This window comes from Myripristis murdjan, chromosome 3 (assembly GCF_902150065.1).
Source record: "Myripristis murdjan chromosome 3, fMyrMur1.1, whole genome shotgun sequence".
NCBI classification, from domain to species: domain Eukaryota; kingdom Metazoa; phylum Chordata; class Actinopteri; order Holocentriformes; family Holocentridae; genus Myripristis; species Myripristis murdjan.
The window spans coordinates 44,677,049-44,697,069 of record NC_043982.1 but is presented as its reverse complement, the minus strand read 5'-3'; the positions used below and the strand labels follow the sequence as shown (position 1 = coordinate 44,697,069).

At 42.3% G+C, this 20,021-nt stretch overlaps 1 protein-coding gene across 1 annotated transcript in view; it reads right to left on the bottom strand.

Moving 5' to 3' along the window:
• Positions 1 to 1,524: 1,524 nt before the first annotated feature.
• Positions 1,525 to 20,021, bottom strand: part of dok4 (docking protein 4) — a 62,838-nt gene continuing 44,341 nt past the window's right edge. Inside the window, exons 2-8 of the mRNA XM_030076520.1 lie at positions 13,541 to 13,648; positions 10,367 to 10,481; positions 9,406 to 9,525; positions 8,772 to 8,961; positions 5,150 to 5,288; positions 3,957 to 4,074; positions 1,525 to 2,501 (exon numbers count right to left, since the gene is read on the bottom strand). Of these exons, the coding sequence (XP_029932380.1) occupies positions 2,338 to 2,501; positions 3,957 to 4,074; positions 5,150 to 5,288; positions 8,772 to 8,961; positions 9,406 to 9,525; positions 10,367 to 10,481; positions 13,541 to 13,648 (954 nt within the window). The 3' untranslated portion in view covers positions 1,525 to 2,337. The remainder of the gene's footprint in view (positions 2,502 to 3,956; positions 4,075 to 5,149; positions 5,289 to 8,771; positions 8,962 to 9,405; positions 9,526 to 10,366; positions 10,482 to 13,540; positions 13,649 to 20,021) is intronic.

Here is a 20,021-nt window from a genome sequence, read left to right as displayed (position 1 = left end):
TCTGGTCCAGGCGCCGTCGTCCACCTCTGATCTGAGGGACAGAATCCAGGTTGTCTGATTACTTATTTACTGCGGATTTCATCGATGTCTATGGGATGTGCTGCACCTGAACTGACTCTGGAGAGACATTTTGATCAGACTTGGACAAAAGAAAGCATAAATATGTCTTTAGTGTTATTATTATCATTATTATTATCATTATTATAATTATTATCCTCTGGAAACTTGTGAAAATTTAAAGAGGCTGAATAATGGCCATCAACGGTTTCAATTTGAGGTGCAACCATTGGCCTTCAAAACCCTCATCAATCGAACATTTAGAGTTATTATCATTATCATAATGGGCTTCAGTATATTGTTTGTGTCCTCTGATGATCTAAATGCTGTTCTGACAGGAATACGATTCTGGAGGAAACACTGAATAAATCATTCTCTCTAGGGGGCGGCGGATATGACGATGGTCAAATTTACACCAACTGAGTGCTATTGGCAGTTTCAATCAAAAAGTCCTGGTATCGGCTCTTCAGAAGCCCTACGGGTCAAACCCTGATCCGCTCCCCTCCCCCAGCCGCCCCTTTATGATCTGAGAAAACAACCCGCTGAGGCCCGTGTGAATACAGCTGAATGTGAGCGCGTAGCCAGAAGGAATGAGGTACATCTCAGAGAAAAGTCCAGAGTTCTCGGGGCAAACGTCCGGTCCGACACAGGGATCAGTCCACAGAAAATAAATCCCATCAAAACTCCGACCCCACAGTCCAAAGTGGCTCAGAGCCTCAGTACAGCATTTACAGATCCAGTCACTGGAGAGTCACACCATTTACTGGCAAAATCAAAGGCATCGATCAAGACGAGGACGTACAGGGAAGCTGAGTGTTTTTGTTTTTTTTTTCCGGATGAGCCGGTCGGCTGGCGCGGGTCGTCGTGGTGGCGGTGCACGTCTGGTGATGGCGCGCGGCTCCGTGGTGTGTGATCGGCATCGTGCGGCCGCGGTCCACGCTGTCACTCAGCAAACAGAGGACACAAAGGCCCTCATGGACCTTTTTCTCACAGCGACCAGTTTGAACTGAGGTACAAAACTGGTCAAATCACAGATGTAATTTAGAAACACGTGAATCTCAAGAATCCACAGGGACACGCTGCAAGTTCACGATTCAAGGTCATGTATTTGGCCCACTATAGATATCTGTCGGGACCTGGCCTACAGCTCAGGTAGTTAAAGGATAAGTTTGGTATTTCTCACCTCAGGCCGCATTAAAATGTTGATTCCCTGTATTGGTACCGACACACAGCACAGCTTCAGGACGGACTTTACAAACCAACCATTCTGCTAACCTGGATCCAGCCCCCGTGACTCGCCACGCCCACATTTTTTAAATGAAGTGGTGATTTTTGAGGTCTGGAACTGCTCCTGGGGGCAGAATTGAGCAGATTTCTTGATTTTACTTTAATTTTGTATCGCTCTCGTTTGGCTTTCTCTTGTTATTTTGCTGTTATTCTGATTATTCTGCTTTGCTGTGTCGGTCAAAGCGCTTGGCAAACTCAACAATGATATTGATAATGTTTTTGAGAGGCTGAAAACAGTCCTTCAGTCTACATTTAGGGTTGAAAGCTGCAGCAAAGTGGTCAGTTTCTCATCAATAAACCGCGTGCCGAGGCTTTTCCACTTAGACATGACAGGAATCAACACTTTGATTCTCCTGTGAACTGAGAAGTAAGTCAGTTCTTCTTTGAGCTGCATCTGCTGTGGCCCTGGTTGGAGGAAAGGAGTTGCATTAATGTTATTCTCAGGTTTCCCCTCAGGCCAGACATAATATAAACTGGGGGCTCGTCCGGGTTCAAAAGAGAGAAACTTGCCCTTTAATTTCTCGTCTCGATTCAGGCAGTTTTAGTGGTTCTTGTTCCTGAGTTTGAAGCTAATTTCTGAACTGTTGGGTCTATCTGACGCTGGAGATTAAACTGGCAGATTTTCCCACTCCAGTTTGTCATGTGAGTCCATAGCGGTCGCTGTGAGAAGAAGGTCAGTTGTCCCTCTGCTGTTGCATTGTGGGAATTGCAGTCCTTCTCGGAAAAACAAACCGTTTCCACTTCCTGGTTTCTTTGTTCACCATCGTCTGCCGGCCACACGACAGCTCCTGCGAGGTGTAACGTTGGGGAAAAAGGAGTAAAATATATGGAAGGTGTGTGTGTGGTTGTGTGTGTGTGTGTGTGTGTGTGTGTGCCCTGCATGCGCATGGTACCCAAATGTGTGTGTTGTTGTGTCTGCTTCTTTTTCGTGGTCCACGTCTTGTTCTGCGTGTGCTGTCTGTGTGCTCGTGTGTGTGTGTGTGTGTGTGTGTGTCACTGTCCAGGATAGGTGGGGTAGTGTGTCGGGGAATGTGCGCGCGTGTGTGTGTGTGGCTGGGTCTCTGAGTGTGTGTGTGCCAGCGGCAGCGGCAGCGGCAGCGTGGCGTGGCGGTCGGGGGGCAGGCGGGTGTTGAGCAGGTCGGCCTCGGCAGCGTCACCTGCAGACAAAAAAAAAAAAAAAAGAAATATAATCTTACAACATGTTTTAGAGGGAGAATACAAACAAATATCCAAACAAAAACACAGGCCACACAGGATCATGACGTGAAAATTCGGCAGCAGATTCAAACCACAAACACACACATCAGGAAACCCCGAGGCTAAACCTGAAAATAACTGTGCTTTTATTGAATTTATTATAGCAAAAGATAATTATTTTAGGAATTATGCATGACTGATATTTTTTAAATCAACATTTTAAAAAAATCTCACGTACCCCCCGCAGTACTCCAATATTCCCCTAGGGGGACGTGCACCCCCGGTTGAGAAGCACTGGGCTAAAATATGAAAATGAAAGTGAAACTAAAACAGGAAGGTTTCCCTAACAAGCAGACAGTTTGCTGTTTAGATGCACGTTACCAATTACACCAATCTTTTTAGGAAATATACATGACTGATATTTTTTAAATAAACGTTTTTTAAAACATCTCATGTTCCCCCTGCTGTACTCCAACACACCCCCACACCCCAAAGCACTGCCTTTGGAGATAAAAACACATTAAAGTAGGATAAGATCACTTGTATTTTTATTTTATATTTGTATTTGTATTTGATTTTCCTGTTCTTGCAGTGAGTTTTAAAACATTTTTGTGACTGTGGCTTTGAAAAATGGTGAGTCCAAAAGGCTCAAGTCTGACAGTTCTTGAATCCCAGTCCCGGGCGTCGGGTTCTGTCACTTGGTCTCATGGTTTCACACCAACCCTGAACCTCCGTCGGAGCGTGTTGTTCCTCAGGTTTAGGTTATTTTTTTTCTCTGCTGTTTAAACTGTTCATATTTCTATTTTTTATATATTCCTTGTTTATAGTGTATATATTGCTTGCTGCCAATTATCATCTGTTTATACTGTAAATTTGCACATTGCCCACATCTATGCACATTGTATACATCGATGCACACTGTTTTTTTTTTGTTTTTTTGCACATTGTTTTTTGCACATTGGGTACTTTAGATCTTTAGATCTCGAGTGTCATCTTTTATTCTTTATTTTTGATTTACTTAATCTTGTACTCTGTGGATACTGCTGAAAACTGTGAATTTCCTTCGGGATGAATAAAGTATCTATCTATCTATCTATCTATCTATCGTAAACAAATGTTATTACTGTATTATAACTGTAGTGATTTTTCATCGGGACGAGTTTATGATGTTTTATGACAGATGAACTTATCTACAGCCGGTGGTGGTGCTAACACGCTCTGTGGGGTCAGGAGCTTCCATCAGGAAAGTGAAAGGACACAGTCCTGCCGACAGCCTCACACTGAACATGACACTCAATCTTTTTTTGTAGTTAAGAGTAAATTATAATTCTTTGTTGGTCACTATGTGCAAAGTGCTTTCTGGGAAAAATAAATGAATAAATCAAAAGAGAGATGAGTAAAGAGTTGGTGTTTACCGCTGGCAGGGTCCATGCCGCTCTGGTTCCCTGTGATGTGGTGCCAGAAGGCAGATCGGGGCAAGATGGCGGTGGGGGTGCAGGGATACGAGCCTGCCTCCGAACCCTTAGACATCAGCTGGAAACCACACACACACACACACACACACACACACACACACACACACACACACACACACACAAACACAACACCATCATTATTAATGTCTGAAGGGTGTAAGATTCTCCTGGCCTGAGGCACAAAGTGACTGTGAGGACGGAGGAGGCTCGTCCTCCCCGCAGGAGGATGAACTCGCTCGGATTGGGTTTGCACGTGTTTGCCCGCGGGGATCTGTGTCGGTAACCGTGGTTACATGGACAATGTCTCCTCAACCCGCCTGACATCATTCTGATTAGAGACTCCAGCTTCACTGTTTCCATGGAGGCTGAATAAAGTGATCAGACGTGAGTTCACACACCACAAAGCTTTTAATCAGAATAAAACTTTTTTTTTTTTTTTGACCTGAGCAAAGTGGCTCCACCTGCTGGGAAGAGTCTAATCTGCAGGAAATATCAATATAATATACAATATGGTCTAAGTAGTATTGGCCTGTGGTGGCGCCCCCATCAGGTCGTCCATCAGACTGTAAAAATGAAACCTGGCTGCTGGTTTGGGCTTTTATTCTTGTAACAGGAAGCCTTCAAACGTCTCCAGCAGCTTTTTGATTTGCTCGATGGTTCAGTGGACTCCGGCTTCCTTCGTCTTTTCAGAAAACTGGTTTGAGCGACTCGTGGTTTCCAGAGTTTCAGCCACGGAGCCGCTCAACAATCCTTTAAAGGGTTAAGATTTTTTTAATAAACTGTTACCAGCCACAGAGCAGCTGTATTTTGGTGCTGCTGTGTTTCTGACCCTCCTGGAAACTCGTCCCGTGACCTGATGTTCCCCCACGTGGAGCAAACATGAGCAGAAGGAACATGCATGGTTATTAGCTGCTAATATTTTCCTATTGAACAGATTATCAAAGGTTTACAGCAGCTCTCTCAACCTGATGGAAAAATCCCCTCAGATCAGCCAGTCTCTTTTTATCAAGGTGGGCATTTTTACCCTGACTGGGCTTTTATTCTGATTATTAGAGGAATATTAGGGTCGATGGGGTGGGTGGGAAAATGTCTTTCTTTGTAGTTTGGGTGCACTGTTCCTTTAAGCGCCTCACCCTGCTGTTCTTCTCCATCTCCAGCAGGACCTTCTTGTGCTGCTCGGCGATAGCCAGCGTGGACGAGTGAACCCTCTGGTAGATCTGCTCCCCCTCCCGGGTCTGGAAGGTGTACAGACCTTCTCCGCTGTCGCACATCCTGAAACACGACAGGAACACAAACTCACGTCACACCGCCGGGTTTCAAAGTAAAGGTCCTGATGCACTAGTGGGTTCCAGACGGCATGGACATAATTTTTAAAAACATCATGTACTCCTAAAACAAAAAAAGGCACCACAGAGACAGTGAAACAAATTATTTATAACAGTTTTATAGCTGGTATCATGTAATTTGCTATTATTATTTCATAGGCGGAAATCCCGGGGGGGTCGGGGGGGACAAGATCCCTCCATCCATAACACTAATAAATAATTTTGAACAATATAGTAATATTCAATGAAAGCACAATGCAAGCGGTGCTAATTATAAATGTAAATAGTGTGTTTTTAAGTGTTAAAAAGTGTCTCTAGATAGATAAATATTTATTTATTTATTTATTTATTTATTTATTTATTGTATTTTAAGTTGCATTGTTATGTGGCATAGTTTCATTTCATTTTCTTATTTGATCTCAAAGGGACAGTGTACAGCTCAAACATATACTGTATGTCCGTATTTGATGCTATATGTTGCTTTGTTTTTTGTTGACACTCCAATCAATATGTTTTTTGAAGAATAGTTTGATGTAGTTGGATTATTCAAGGTATTTCTGCTAGTTTTAGAGCTTATTTAGAGTTTCTAGTTCTTGTAAAGCTACTTTGATGGACTGTAGTGGAAATAGAACCGTGAGCAAAGAAGAGAAAGAGGGAGGTACAGTCGTGCCGGACAGCAATTTTTTCATGTCCCCCCAGGAATTACTCTCTGAAATTTTGCTGTTTATTGTCCCCCCCAATAATGAAATGGGATTTTCACCTGATTATTATTGTTGTTACTATACTTTTTATTATTTTTTTAATTATATTTAAAGACATATTTGATGCTGACGCTTTTCAGTTGAACACATTTAAATGTGCAATAAATAATAATACATTTTATTAACTTGAATCCAAAATGTTGTTACAAAAGCCAATACTGCACATGATTTACATTCACTTCTCAAAACATTTGGTGGGTCTCTGGGCAACATGTGAGTCCAAGTGTGGCATCTGAGCCCTTACTGTAGCTTCAGAGTGGGACGTTTTTTGTTTTGTATCAGAATGAAACTCTGTCTGCATGTGTTGCCCCTTCACACCACGACGTGTGGAACCCTCAGCCTTCCCTGCAGGGGGCAGTTACCATGGAGACCGAGCTCCAGACCAACTGACATAAACTCCGTCGTCTCGAGCAAGACATTACTTTGTCATTACTTTGTCATTACTGAAGTGTATGCATGTTTCTCGATTATTTAGCACTCTTATTTATCAGAATGATTTCATGTGTGATATGTCTGTATATTATATGAGGCAGAGACTTTGATCAATTTATTACCTAATTATTAATATAGCCTAATTGAAATATCTGGTATTTTGTAACTGAAATAAATTCCGTTGTCTCGAGCAAGACCTAAATCTTGTGTGTCTCCTGTTTTCTGCCCACAGACTTTTTCTGTTAAATATGTCAGCTCACACTTCATATGTGTAACACCTGCATGATAAAGTTTGGGAAGCCCTGGGTTAGACTGTTATGAGCGCATTAATACACATTAATACCAGGTGTGTCTTAGCTAAACACACAATCAGTCACCAATATAATCAGTATAATCACCAAGATATCATCAGTGGTGGACAGTAACGGAGTAAATTTACTTGAGTACTGTACTTAAGTACACACTCTGAGGATGTGTACTTTACTTGAGTATTAGATTTCTTTGATACTTATTCCTCTTACTCAAATACATTTCCAAGACAAATATTTTTACTCTTACTCGAGTAAATTTCTAGGAAGGCTGAAAAGTACTCGTTACTTTAAGGTCGGCTGTGTTTTTTTTTTTTTTTTTTTTTTTTTTTTTTCCTAAAATACTATTGGACACAAGCTGTTTGTCAAAGAAGGAAACCTTACGTCATACGTCCTCCCCTGCCCATATAAGGACAACGCCAAAGTCACCACGCTCTTTTGACTCAACAACTCAAAACAAGAGCGCCACAACGGAGGAGCAGGAGGAGAAAGTAAAGCAGTGATTTCTCAACCAGTGGTCCAGGGACCACCACTGGTCTTTGAGGGGGTTCCAGCTGGTCCCGAGCTAAATGATGGAGAGTTAGTTGGAGCGGTACGGGTCCACTTGGTTAAATTTTTCACTTAAGAGTTAAATGAATGTTAAACATCTGCATTACTTAATTAAAGAATTGTTATTTTTATCAACGTTTGCCTGTAATCTCCTATGGTGCCACATCAATACAATAAATGCTGAATAAATAATGGACCTTGATATAAAAAGTTAAACTGCTGCTGTAAAGGAATGTCTTCACTGCTCCGCTCAGTGAGGGGGGGGGGGTAGAAAATGTGGGGGTGTTTAATAAAACGTGAAAATGACGATTACTGTCCTCTTATGATCTCATTCATTTGATTTGTTTTTCTAGGTGTTTCTGCAGGCTTTGTATAACATTGTGGTTCTACACACAAGCACATCAATGCAGGTGGTTTCAAAGAGTTAATTCTCTGAAACAAGAGGCACAAGGTCCTATACACTGAAAAAATTACAGTAATTCATTGATATGAAAAATAAGAAATTTACTCTTACTCTTACTTTTACTTAAAGTAAATTTAAAAGCATGTACTCTTGGATACTTAAGTACCTTTAAAAGCAAGTACTTTGTTACTCTTACTCGAGTAACATGTCGACTGAGCTTCTTTTACTTGTAACAGAGTAAATTTTGACCAGTAGTATTTTCACTCTTACTCAAGTACTGGGGGCGAGTACTCTGTCCATCTCTGGATATCATCAAGAATCTCATTAATTTAGAGCTAGTTGTACTTATTGCACAACACTGAGGTCTTACAGTGAAACTAGTGAAGATTTAAGGTTCATTAACATGCAACCTGATGGAGCCACACGTCAGCACAAAACTGCACTACAGCACGTCCACCACTAGATGGCAGTGTGTTTCTGCAGAGCACAGAAACCACAGCTCCACGGTGTCTTCCCCGACACACACACACACACACACACACACATACACACACGCTGTTATCTGCATGCTGACCCAATCATACCTCCTCAGGTTTTATCAAAGAGGAGGAGATAAGAAGGTCTGGCCCTGCATTGATTCACCTCTAATCTATTCAATCAATCTCTTCATGGCGCTCAGCCCAACACCACGGCTCTCTGTGCGACCGTGTGTGTGTGTGTGTGTGTGTGTGTCAGAGAGACAGAGAAAAAGTATCACCCCCTGCCTTCACACATCAGACAGAAGACAGTTTGTCTCAGGGACAAGCTGAAGGTACCTCAGAGTAACGTGGCACCCGAACAAGGTCCCTAAAAGCACCGTTATCTAAATTTCACCAGATCTGAAATGAAGCGAGCACCAGAGGGTCGCTCAAGCATGCGATCTTCACTTCCTTCCAGCTGACTGGTCGAGCGACTGAAAGCCGCGAGCTGCGTCTCACCGTCCGGCCTCGAAGGTGAAGCGCGTGGCGTCGCGGCCGTAGCGGCGCAGCGAGCACAGCGGCCAGGTGACCAGCTTGGTGCGCGGGTTGTGGATGTCCCACAGGTAGATGTTCTCGTGGGTGATCTGCATCATGCACTCGCCGTAGATGTCCAGGTTGGGACAGGGGAGGAGGAACACGTTGAAACGCTCTGAGGAGGCAGGAAGCACGACGTTAGGAAGACACACACACACACAAACCAACTAACTTTTAAACCAACTGGAAGTAGGATGAGATAATCTGAGATAATCCCACTTGTTTCCAGACTTTTCTTGAATCGAGTGTCATTTTCTTGATCCTGGTGGCTGATCTGCCTCATTGATACTTGTTTCCAGAAAAAATCCTGAAACACCTGAAACTGCATTGGAAACAAATGGGATTATCTCATTCCAGTGGCTGATTTTTTCCACTTATTTTAAGAAAAACAGTCGGGTGACACTGGGAACGAGAAATTATCAAGTTTGGTTGAATTTTTACACTTTTTGTTTTCAGGAAAATCAGATTTTAAGTGCCAATACTTGAGTTGACATGTCCCAGAGAAAGAGAGTGAGTGTGTGTGTGTGTGTGTGTGTGTGTGTGTGTGTTTGCATGTCACCTGTGTGTTCACACTGCACGCCGGCGGCCAGCAGGTCGGGCTCTCCCATGCTGATGTCATTGAGGCGGGTCCCCAGACACTCGATTGACAGCGTCTTGAACCAATCCTCTGCCTCCAGCTCTGCAGGAAGACACACACACACACACACACACACACACACACGCACACATAACACATTCTCATCCGTCCCACATGTGCTTTTGCATGTCTGCATAAATGCGTGTGTGTGTTTTGGTGTGTGTGTGTGTGGACACAGTACAACTTTTGACTGATTTTGAAAAACCACCACAGCCAAGTTGCTTAGAATCACGACCTTATTTCTTAAAACCTTAACTTAACCTAAAACAAGTCAGAATAAATGTTTAATTCATTTCACTTGTCTCATGAGTTCACGTCTGAGTGGTTCTGTCGTCGCCCTGAAACAAGGCGCAGCGAGACGAGTCCCTCCGCTGGCTTCAAGAAACGTTTGGAAACAAGCTGATTTGCGGGACAATTTACATCACGCCCCTGGCAGCAACTTCCACTCATTAAAACACATTTAAGAATCAATAGCAGACCAAATGAAGATTAATAGTGAAGGCCTGTGGTGACGAGTGCTAAGATTTAATTTATGTGCGAGAGAGAGAGAGAGAGAGAGAGAGAGAGAGAGAGCAGCCAATGGAAAACAGCACAACACGTTTACTTACGCTCATTTTTCTTATTTCTGTATATATTATTATAATATTACTGCAGGATTAATGCACTTGTTGGGTTCAAATTTCTCATGCACAGATATTTACATTCTTATTTTCTCTTTCTATTTCTTATAATTTCACTTCTGCTTATATATTTTTTTTTCTCTTGAGAATTTGAGCAACTGCAACTGAACCAATAAAGTAATAAAGTCAATAAAAAAGTCTATGCTGAACACGTGTGTGTGTGTGTGTGTGTGTGTGTGTGTGTGTGTGTGTCCAGACTGTACCTGACTCGCAGGTGAAGGTGCGCGACGTGTCGTCTGTAAACACGATGGCCACCGCCTGACGCTTGGTATCCCGCGGCAACCGCGTGACATTCTTCACGTTGCTGATCTCTGTCACCTAGGCAACAGCAGAGGTCAAAGGTCAAACGGTCAACAGCGCGGCAGCCCGAAGGTTGGGGTTCATTTTTTGAACGGGCGACAGCGCGAGTCTGAATGAAGCTGCGGGACGGTTTGATTTGTGAGGGGAAAAAAAAGGAAAGAAAAGAAAAATGAAATGATGTTGAGGGAGAATGAATATGATTGGCTGAAGGCTTTTGATTTTACGTGAGCCAATCAGCTGATCGTCCCGTCAGATGTGCTGGTGATACTGGAACAGTCCAACGTTTTGGCCAAAATATTCTTTTTCCAACGAACCCAGACTGAGACAAGATGTTCGATTCCATTTTTACATCAAAAATGAGAAGTCAGACGGTGGAGCTGTAACCGCGGAAACACATTTCTCCTTCCGTCTATCACAGTGATCACCGCTGAAGGTAGAGGAAGATCCACCACAACTTCTCCTCAAACCACTCATTTTTTTTTTTTTTTTTAAATTCCAAGACGTGTATTTCAAATCCACATGATCCGCTGTGTAAACCAGACGGCCTCAGAGCTGCTGTGAGGTTTATTTATTGACTTTGATGGAGCTACGCTAACAACTCCCATAGACTTCAAGTCTTTATGCTAAGCTAACAGAGGTGAAAATGGTGTCCAACATCTGGAAAAGGGGAATTTTACCCCAAAACACTGGAGTATTCCTTTGAGATGAGAAAAATGTAGACATGGACAAATGGGATTTTTTTTTTCTCCTCTAGAAAACAAAACATACATTTCTCCCATGATCCACAACCGGCATGACTTTTAGTCTAGAATAGGCAATTACAGAGAAGATTTGTTTTGGAATCATTTTGTCTCAGGCGGCCCTCGATCCAGTGTTGGGCCCCTAAATTGGCCCTCGGTCATTAAAGCTTTGAGAACCCCTGGCTTACATGCTTACTACCAGCTAATAAGAGGTTAATACGGGGGTAACCTATCAGGATTTCTTCAAGCAGCTAATAGTTCAGTAATTTTAGGCCAAAATTGGGGTCAACCTGGGACAAATTGCAAGAGAAACAAACTCAACTGATTTTGTATCCTCAGTTTGTCCTGAGTGAGGGGAAAGAAGTCCCAAGGAATCCCATTGGTGGAAAGTTTTGAAAATCACCTATTTATGACCACATATACCAAAAAACACTGTTTTTAACACACAGGGGAATGGGGTTCCAAATTTTACTTTCAGATATCACTATAAAAATTCACAAGTTGATTACACACACAAAGACAAGAAAAAAAGTCAATTACAAGTTCTTTGAATTATTCTGTTTACACATGCATATCACACATTATCTGATTTGATATGCGCTAATAAGGAATATAAGGAATAAATGCCAGAAGAGACATTTAAACAGTGAATTAAAAAGTTATTATATATATATAGTAACCTTGAATTAAAAGCTTACTATATAACAGTGAATTAAAAGGTTACTGTATATATAGTAACCTTTTAATTCACTGTTTAAATGTCTCTTCTGGCATTTATTCCTTATATTCCTTATTAGCGCATATCAAATCAGATAATGTGTGATATGCATGTGTAAACAGAATAATTCAAAGAACTTGTAATTGACTTTTTTTCTTGTCTTTGTGTGTGTAAACAACTTGTGAATTTTTATAGTGATATCTGAAAGTAAAATTTGGAACCCCTTTCCCCTGTGTGTTAAAAACAGTGTTTTTTGGTAATTTGTGGTCATAAATAGGTGATTTTCAAAACTTTCCACCAATGGGATTTCTTGGGACTTTTTTTTTCCCTCACTCAGGACAAACTGAGGATACAAAATCAGTTGAGTTTGCTTCTCTTGCAATTTGTCCTTGGTTTTATCATAAAATGACTGGACTATAACAGCAGAACTATAGCATCAGTAGAATCAAAATGTGCAGATTCACACTGTGCTCTATTGCATGGCATCACAGCCTGACAGGCCTGAATCGAGTCTGTCTGATCTGTTGGCTTCTAAAAACGGATCCAGATGCATCGTATCGATTGCCCGGTGCACACCCCTGCTCTCTGCCGCGGCTTTCCCAAACTTTTTCATGTCAAATCGATGCACATTACATCATGGACATCAGTTTGCTCGTTCCCAAGGACCCTCATCTGAGAGATTTAACAGTTTTAACATTTTTTTTTTCATTTACTCAATCTATCATTTAGTCTATAAGGAGTGAAAAATACTGGAAACACTCATGGGAAGTGATCAGAGCCCAAAGAGATGTCTTCAAATTTCCTCCTTAGTCTGAGCAGCTGCAAAAAAAAAGCCAAAGTATTAATTTATGCTGGTATGAAAAGACAGACGGAGCATCTTAGTGATGATAAATTTTCCGTCAAATGACTAACGATTAATCAGATTATAGAAGCCACACGCCGCTGTCATGCCTCGTCTGTGGCTGTCAGCTGTAATTTTGAATACATTCACACTATTTTACTGCAGACTGGGAAGGGAGCTCAGTTTGGAAGCTACTGCTTTATTCCACTGATGTCCAAAACACGCAGAACCTGCCCTTTTTTGTTTTATTTTTTTGTCAGCATCTTTGTTTTTTGTTTTTTTAAATGTTAAAATGTCCTGAAACTTGACTTTGGGCAAACTAAACTTGTGAGAGTCCACTGGTGTGTTGACGGATGTTGGAGTGATGTTTGAAAGTAGAAAAAAGGTCAGATGAAGGAGAGATGATGATGATGATGAAAAATGATTGTGTGTGTGTGTGTGTGTGTGTGTGTGTGTGTGTGTGTGTGTGTGTGAGTGTGTGAGTGAGACTATGAGTGTTAAACACAGAGAGACAGAAGAGAGAGGGATTCTTAATTTTTGCTGAGCTCAGAAGTGAGAGTCAGACTTTGATGTGAACCTGCTTTCATCCCAGCATGTGTGTGTGTGTGTGTGTGTGTGTGTGTGTGTGTGTGCGCGTGTGTGAGACAAATACACTTGCACCCTGGCTCTGCACAGAAGACCAAAGACAAAGACTGACAAGCACAAGACAAGCACACACATACTGTAATACACTCACTCACTCACACACACACACACACACACACACATAAACACACACCTTTGGACAGGCTCTGATGTAAGCAGACTTCTCATCGGGGTATTTTTCCAGCCGACGAGGTCCTTTACTGGATGACTTCTTAAACACCAGCCAGCAGCGCCGATAGATCTGCAAAGAACACACACACACACACACACACACACACACACACAGAGGAACTATTAGAGAGAATGTAATTGAACTAGTAACCTGCTTTTTATTGGACACAATATGATCAGTGGTGATTTTCACATAGAAATCTGCACAAGAGGTTTGGTTCAGTGCCAACACACAAAATAACAAAACACATTCACACACACACACACACACACACACACACACACACACACACACACACACACAGGGCTAAGCAATATGGACAAAATCAAATGTCAGAATATTTTGTACTGAATACCTCCATATCGATATTGTGGTGATATTGACAGGATGACTATTGGTGCCTTCCTGAGATATTTACCCTGAGATTAGAGTGACATGGATGTGATGTGATGTGATGTGATGTGATGTGGATGTGATGTGATGTGATGTGATGTGATGTGATGTGGATGTGGATGTGGATGTGGATGTGATGTGATGTGATGTGATGTGATGTGATGTGGATGTGGATGTGGATGTGATGTGATGTGATGTGATGTGATGTGATGTGATGTGATGTGGATGTGGATGTGATGTGATGTGATGTGATGTGATGTGATGTGATGTGTATGTGATGTGATGTGATGTGGATGTGGATGTGATGTGATGTGATGTGGATGTGATGTGGATGTGATGTGATGTGGATGTGATGTGATGTGATGTGGACGTGATGTGGACGTGATGTGGACGTGATGTGATATAGACGTGATGTGATGTGGATGTGATGTGATGTGGATGTGATGTGGATGTGATGTGATAGGATGGGATGGGATGTGATGTGATGTGATGTGATGTGATGTGATGTGATGTGGATGTGGATGTGATGTGATGTGATGTGATGTGATGTGATGTGGATGTGATGTGATGTGATGTGATGTGATGTGATGTGATGTGATGTGATGTGATGTGATGTGGATGTGATGTGATGTGATGTGATGTGATGTGATGTGGATGTGATGTGATGTGATGTGATGTGATGTGGATGTGGATGTGATGTGATGTGATGTGATGTGATGTGGATGTGGATGTGATGTGATGTGATGTGATGTGATGTGATGTGATGTGTATGTGATGTGATGTGGATGTGGATGTGATGTGATGTGGATGTGATGTGGATGTGATGTGATGTGATGTGATGTGATGTGGATGTGATGTGATGTGGATGTGATGTGGACGTGATGTGGACGTGATGTGATATAGACGTGATGTGATATAGACGTGATGTGATGTGATGTGATGTGATGTGATTGTGATGTGGATGTGATGTGATGTGGATGTGATGTGGATGTGATGTGATGTGATGTGATGTGATGTGATGTGGATGTGGATGTGATGTGATGTGATGTGATGTGATGTGATGTGATGTGGATGTGATGTGGATGTGATGTGATGTGATGTGATGTGGATGTGATGTGATGTGGATGTGATGTGGATGTGATGTGATGTGATGTGGATGTGATGTGATGTGATGTGATGTGATGTGATGTGATGTGATGTGATGTGATGTGATGTGATGTGATGTGGATGTGATGTGATTGTGATGTGGATGTGATGTGATGTGGATGTGATGTGATGTGATGTGATGTGCATGTGCATGTGATGTGATGTGATGTGATGTGGATGTGATGTGATGTGGATGTGATGTGGATGTGATGTGATGTGATGTGATGTGGATGTGGATGTGATGTGATGTGATGTGATGTGGATGTGATGTGATGTGGATGTGATGTGGATGTGATGTGATGTGATGTGATGTGGATGTGATGTGATGTGATGTGATGTGATGTGATGTGGATGTGATGTGATTGTGATGTGGATGTGATGTGATGTGATGTGATGTGGATGTGATGTGATGTGATGTGCATGTGCATGTGATGTGATGTGATGTGATGTGGATGTGATGTGATGTGGATGTGATGTGGATGTGATGTGATGTGATGTGATGTAGATGTGATGTGATGTGGATGTAATGTGATGTGTATGTGATGTGGATGTGATGTGTATGTGATGTGATGTGGATGTGTTGTGATGTGATGTCAAAGCAGGTGGAGGCCAGTAACAGAGAGGCGGCAACAGAAAACTGCATCACTTTACTGGAATACAGCAGCAAAGCAACAGAGCTGCCTTATCACCATGTTAGAAACAGCTGGTGTGACCACAGAGCGTTAGCTTGGTAAAATAATTCTGCGCAAAGTGGAAGAGAACGACCGCAGCTTAATAATAAAAATAGCTTAACAATACCACTGCTACTTCTACTACTACTACTACTACTGCTAATAATAATAATAATAATAATATAAAATACTTAAAATTCTAAAAACAGAGCTGTGTTCTGATTGGACAGCTCCACTCAGTAACTTTTTGATCCGTAGAAAACCTTTTCTCAGGAGAAATCAGCTGACAGAAAGAACTTCAGATTCAGTTTCACGTTCCTAAACCCTGTGATGACAACAAAGAACAATTCAATTAAAAAAAAAAAAAAAACATACTGCAAAACATACTGCTAGAGTGTTCAGAGTGTTTGCTAGGGGGTTGCTATGGTGTTCTGGGTGGTTGCTAGTGCATTGCTAGTCAGTTGCTGTGGCTTTCCTCATGATTGCTAGGATGTTACTAAGTGGTTGCTGAGGCGTTTGGGGTATGGCATGGGGGTTGCAATGTTGTGTGGGGTGGTTGCTATGGGGTTGCTAGACAGTTGCTAGGGTCTTCTCTGTGGTTGCTGGGGTGTTGCTATAGTGTTCTGGGTGGTTGCTAGTGCACTGCTGGGCAGTTGCTATGGTGGTCCTCATGGTTGCTAGGATGTTACTAAGTGGTTGTCAATGTGTTTGGTGTGATTGTATGGGGGTTGCTAAGGGCTTGCAATGTTGTGTGGGGTGGTTGCCAGGGTGTACTCGGTGGTTGCATGAGGGTTGATAGGCGGTTGCAATGTTGTGCAGGGTGGCTGCAAGGGGGGTTGCTAGACAGTTGTTAGGGTGTCCTACATGGTTGTTAGGGGGTTGCTATGGTGTTTGGGATGGTTGCTAGAGTGATGCTATAAGATTGCTAGTTGGCTGCTATGGTGTTCCTGGTCGTTGCAAGGGTGTTGCTTGGCGGTTGTGATGATGTTCCTCCTGGTTGCTAAGGTGCACTAGGTGGTTGCACAAGGGTTACTGGGGGGGTTGCAATGTCGTGCACGGTGGTTGTAAGGCAGTTGCTAGGGTGCTCTATGTGGTTGTTGGTTGGTTGCTATGGTGTTTGGGGTGGTTGCTATGGTGTTGCTTTAAGGTTGCTAATTGGCTGTTATGGTGTTCCTGGTGGTTGCAGGGGTGTTGCTAGGTGGTTGCTATGGTGTTCCTCATGGATGCTAGGGCATCGCTAGGCAAAACACACAGGGAGAACAAGAGATATTTTTTCTCCATCTCTGCCACAAAAACACACAATCCCAGGTTTGATGCCCTTATTTATACAGGAATATGTTTTTCTAATTTAAGAATTTAGTGCAAAAAGAAATAAAGGTGGGTCCCAAATTTTGTCTGGTTGCTTTTGACGACTGAAGCAAATAAAAGCCTGGGCTAATAACTTAAGTTTTACAGGATTTTAGTTTTCTATCCCTTCAACAATCCTGAAATGACCACCATCCACCAGATAGCAGCTCTGTCTGAGGTCAGAGGTCAAAGAGCAGCCGCTCATGTGCAAATGTCCTGTTTTTATTCAGCAAATATGTTTCCATTGCAAACTATTGTGTTTCATTTCATCCCATCAAAACTTCATCCACCTCAAGTGATGCATAAGCATGTGATTTTTAAGATTTTACAACCTGTTGTATAATGACAAATAAACTTCCTTGTATCCTTGTATCCTTATTGTATTTTATTTGCCGTTTGCACCTTTTTTTTCGATACAGCAAAATAATGTGGTTAATGTTATTCCTCTAAGTTGCTCTGACCTTCACACTAAACGCCGCCATGTTGTTTATTCTGCTCATATGACGTCACAACACCACATCTCAGATGGAAACACAAGTTAGAGCTGCTGTTCATGTCAAATTTCTCTACTTGGGAGTCAATTCCTGTTTCCCACTTCCCCTGAATGCAGCATTAGTGGCTTCTCTGCTGACTGGCACAAACACTGAAGGAATGGAACTATGTCACGGCTAACAGGACATACACACACACACACACACACACATACACAGAAAAACAGATAGCCATCACATTCTCTGCCTGTTGTCACGATCACATTACTATCTGTCCTTCAGAATCAAACCTACTGTTGCCATAGCAACTAGTCATCAGAGAGCACCTGGATCAAACTGTCAGCACACACACACACACACACACACTCTCTTTCACACACACAGACACAATCACAAGTCCATCACACACTCTCGCTGCATCCGTACGGTTTCTCTTTGTTCTTGAAGTTGAAGGTCTTTATTGACACCTTGCTGTCTTATGTGGCCACCATTTAACACAAACACAAAGACAGAAGAAGCTGCAGAAATACTTTGACTGACTACAGAGAATATAAAAAAATGTGTAATAAATAACTAAAGAGAATGTGCAAAAGTGAAAGTTCCTTGAGAAGGCAGAAAGCCCTGAGCTACAATAAAATAAAATTAAAAAAAAAAATAGACAGTAAGAAAAAGATTTTATGAGTGAGTTTTATAATCCTGCATCATTTCAACTCCGTCACAAACCATCAATTATGCATTTATGATTCCTGGAAAACATACACACGTCAGATATTTTCCTTTCGCAGCAACAATATTCAAACTGTAGCATCAGTTAATGCAATTAGTGAGATTTCTATAATACATGTGACTACAATGCATCTGTAGGGATTGATAGGATTACAGATCAATAACCCTATTAATAACCCTTGATAGAGTTATTGATCAATACCGTAGACTGTATGAAATGATCTTTAACAGTCTATGATCGATATCAATTATTCAGTGAATAAATGCCAAGGCGCCGGGATCCCTGGCTGTCAAAACTCACTTTGTGTCTCACCATCAGTGTTTGGAGGAAAAACTACAAAACACAAATCAGTGTAAGTTTTATGCAGATGGGATCTTTCACAAGGAAAAAAGAAAAACATAAATTGCTGTTTTCCCCGAGAAGAAATTGATTTTTTTTGTTTTTTTTTTGTTTAGTTTTGTTTATATCATATTTTTGGTTTGCTTTCTAACAATCACCCACTGGAGATTATAGCTTACCCACCTTTTTTTATTTTGCAGCTACATCGCAGCACATTTTCATTTCCTCTATCTGTTATCTCCTTCGGCCCACCCTCCCATCATCCATCTCCCCGCTCCTCCTCCTCCTCCTCCTCCTCCTCCTCCTCGCTCTGTGCCACCCTGTGTTTGAAGTAATCGTGTCTCGGCAGACAAACTAGAAACGCTAAGTGAAGTTAAAGAGAGGAGACAGAGAGGAGAGGTGGGGAAGCAGACAGAGAGCGCTAATTGCTCCCCCGGTTTCTCTCCGCCGCAGAGATGAAGCTGATGTGAAGCGATTTGGAGTTACTGTAACTCCGGAGGGACTCGCCGGCACGAGAGCAAGATGAGACGCCTTCGTTACTCGCCGGGGCCTCGAGCCGCCGGAGCTTCGCAGACTTAAAGGGATACATGGACTTTTTTTTTTTTTTGGAGGGTGTGTGTGTGGGGGGGTGTTTTTCCTCTTCATCACACACTCTGCCCCTCAGTCCAGCTGCTGTAAAATGGCTTGTTAGTTTTGTCTGTGAGCTTTGAGCGATTTAATTCCGTCTTCACCCCGACTCGTTTAGAGAGCGAGACGGAGCGAGCGTGGGCGAGGGAGCGGCTTTTCCACAAATTAAGACACTCTGCAACGGGAGTGATGGAAAAGTCAGTGTGAGTTTCGAAACAATAATCCTTGACACTTTTTTTTTTTTTTTTTTTTTTTTTTTTTTTTTGGGTTGTTTTGCCTCCGGCTGCCCTCACTGCCGTGTTTCTGCCCTGCACTTCCCACAGATCGCCTGTCAATCAAAAGTGGGGCGGGACCAGGGTTGCCAAGTCCGCGTTTTTTCCGCCAAATTGGGCTGCTTTTTAAGTGTTGCCGCGGGTAACACATTTTGTCTGCGGGTTGGGCTTGGGCAGACCTGTGGCATACAGATGATGAATAATGCCTATCAATAAAGATTCATATTTTGAATGACTAATAAAATCTGCTGCCACGAGTTTGAGCCCAGCAGAGAGATGCTGGCCTTGTCCAATACACAGGGCCGGCTCTAGCCATGCTTGTTCCCCAGGCGAAATTAGTTCCTGGCGCCCCCCATCCTGCCACCCTACCACTGGATTTCAAACTGGCCCTTAAATCTCAATAAATCCCCCAAAATTCTGCTTTCATAA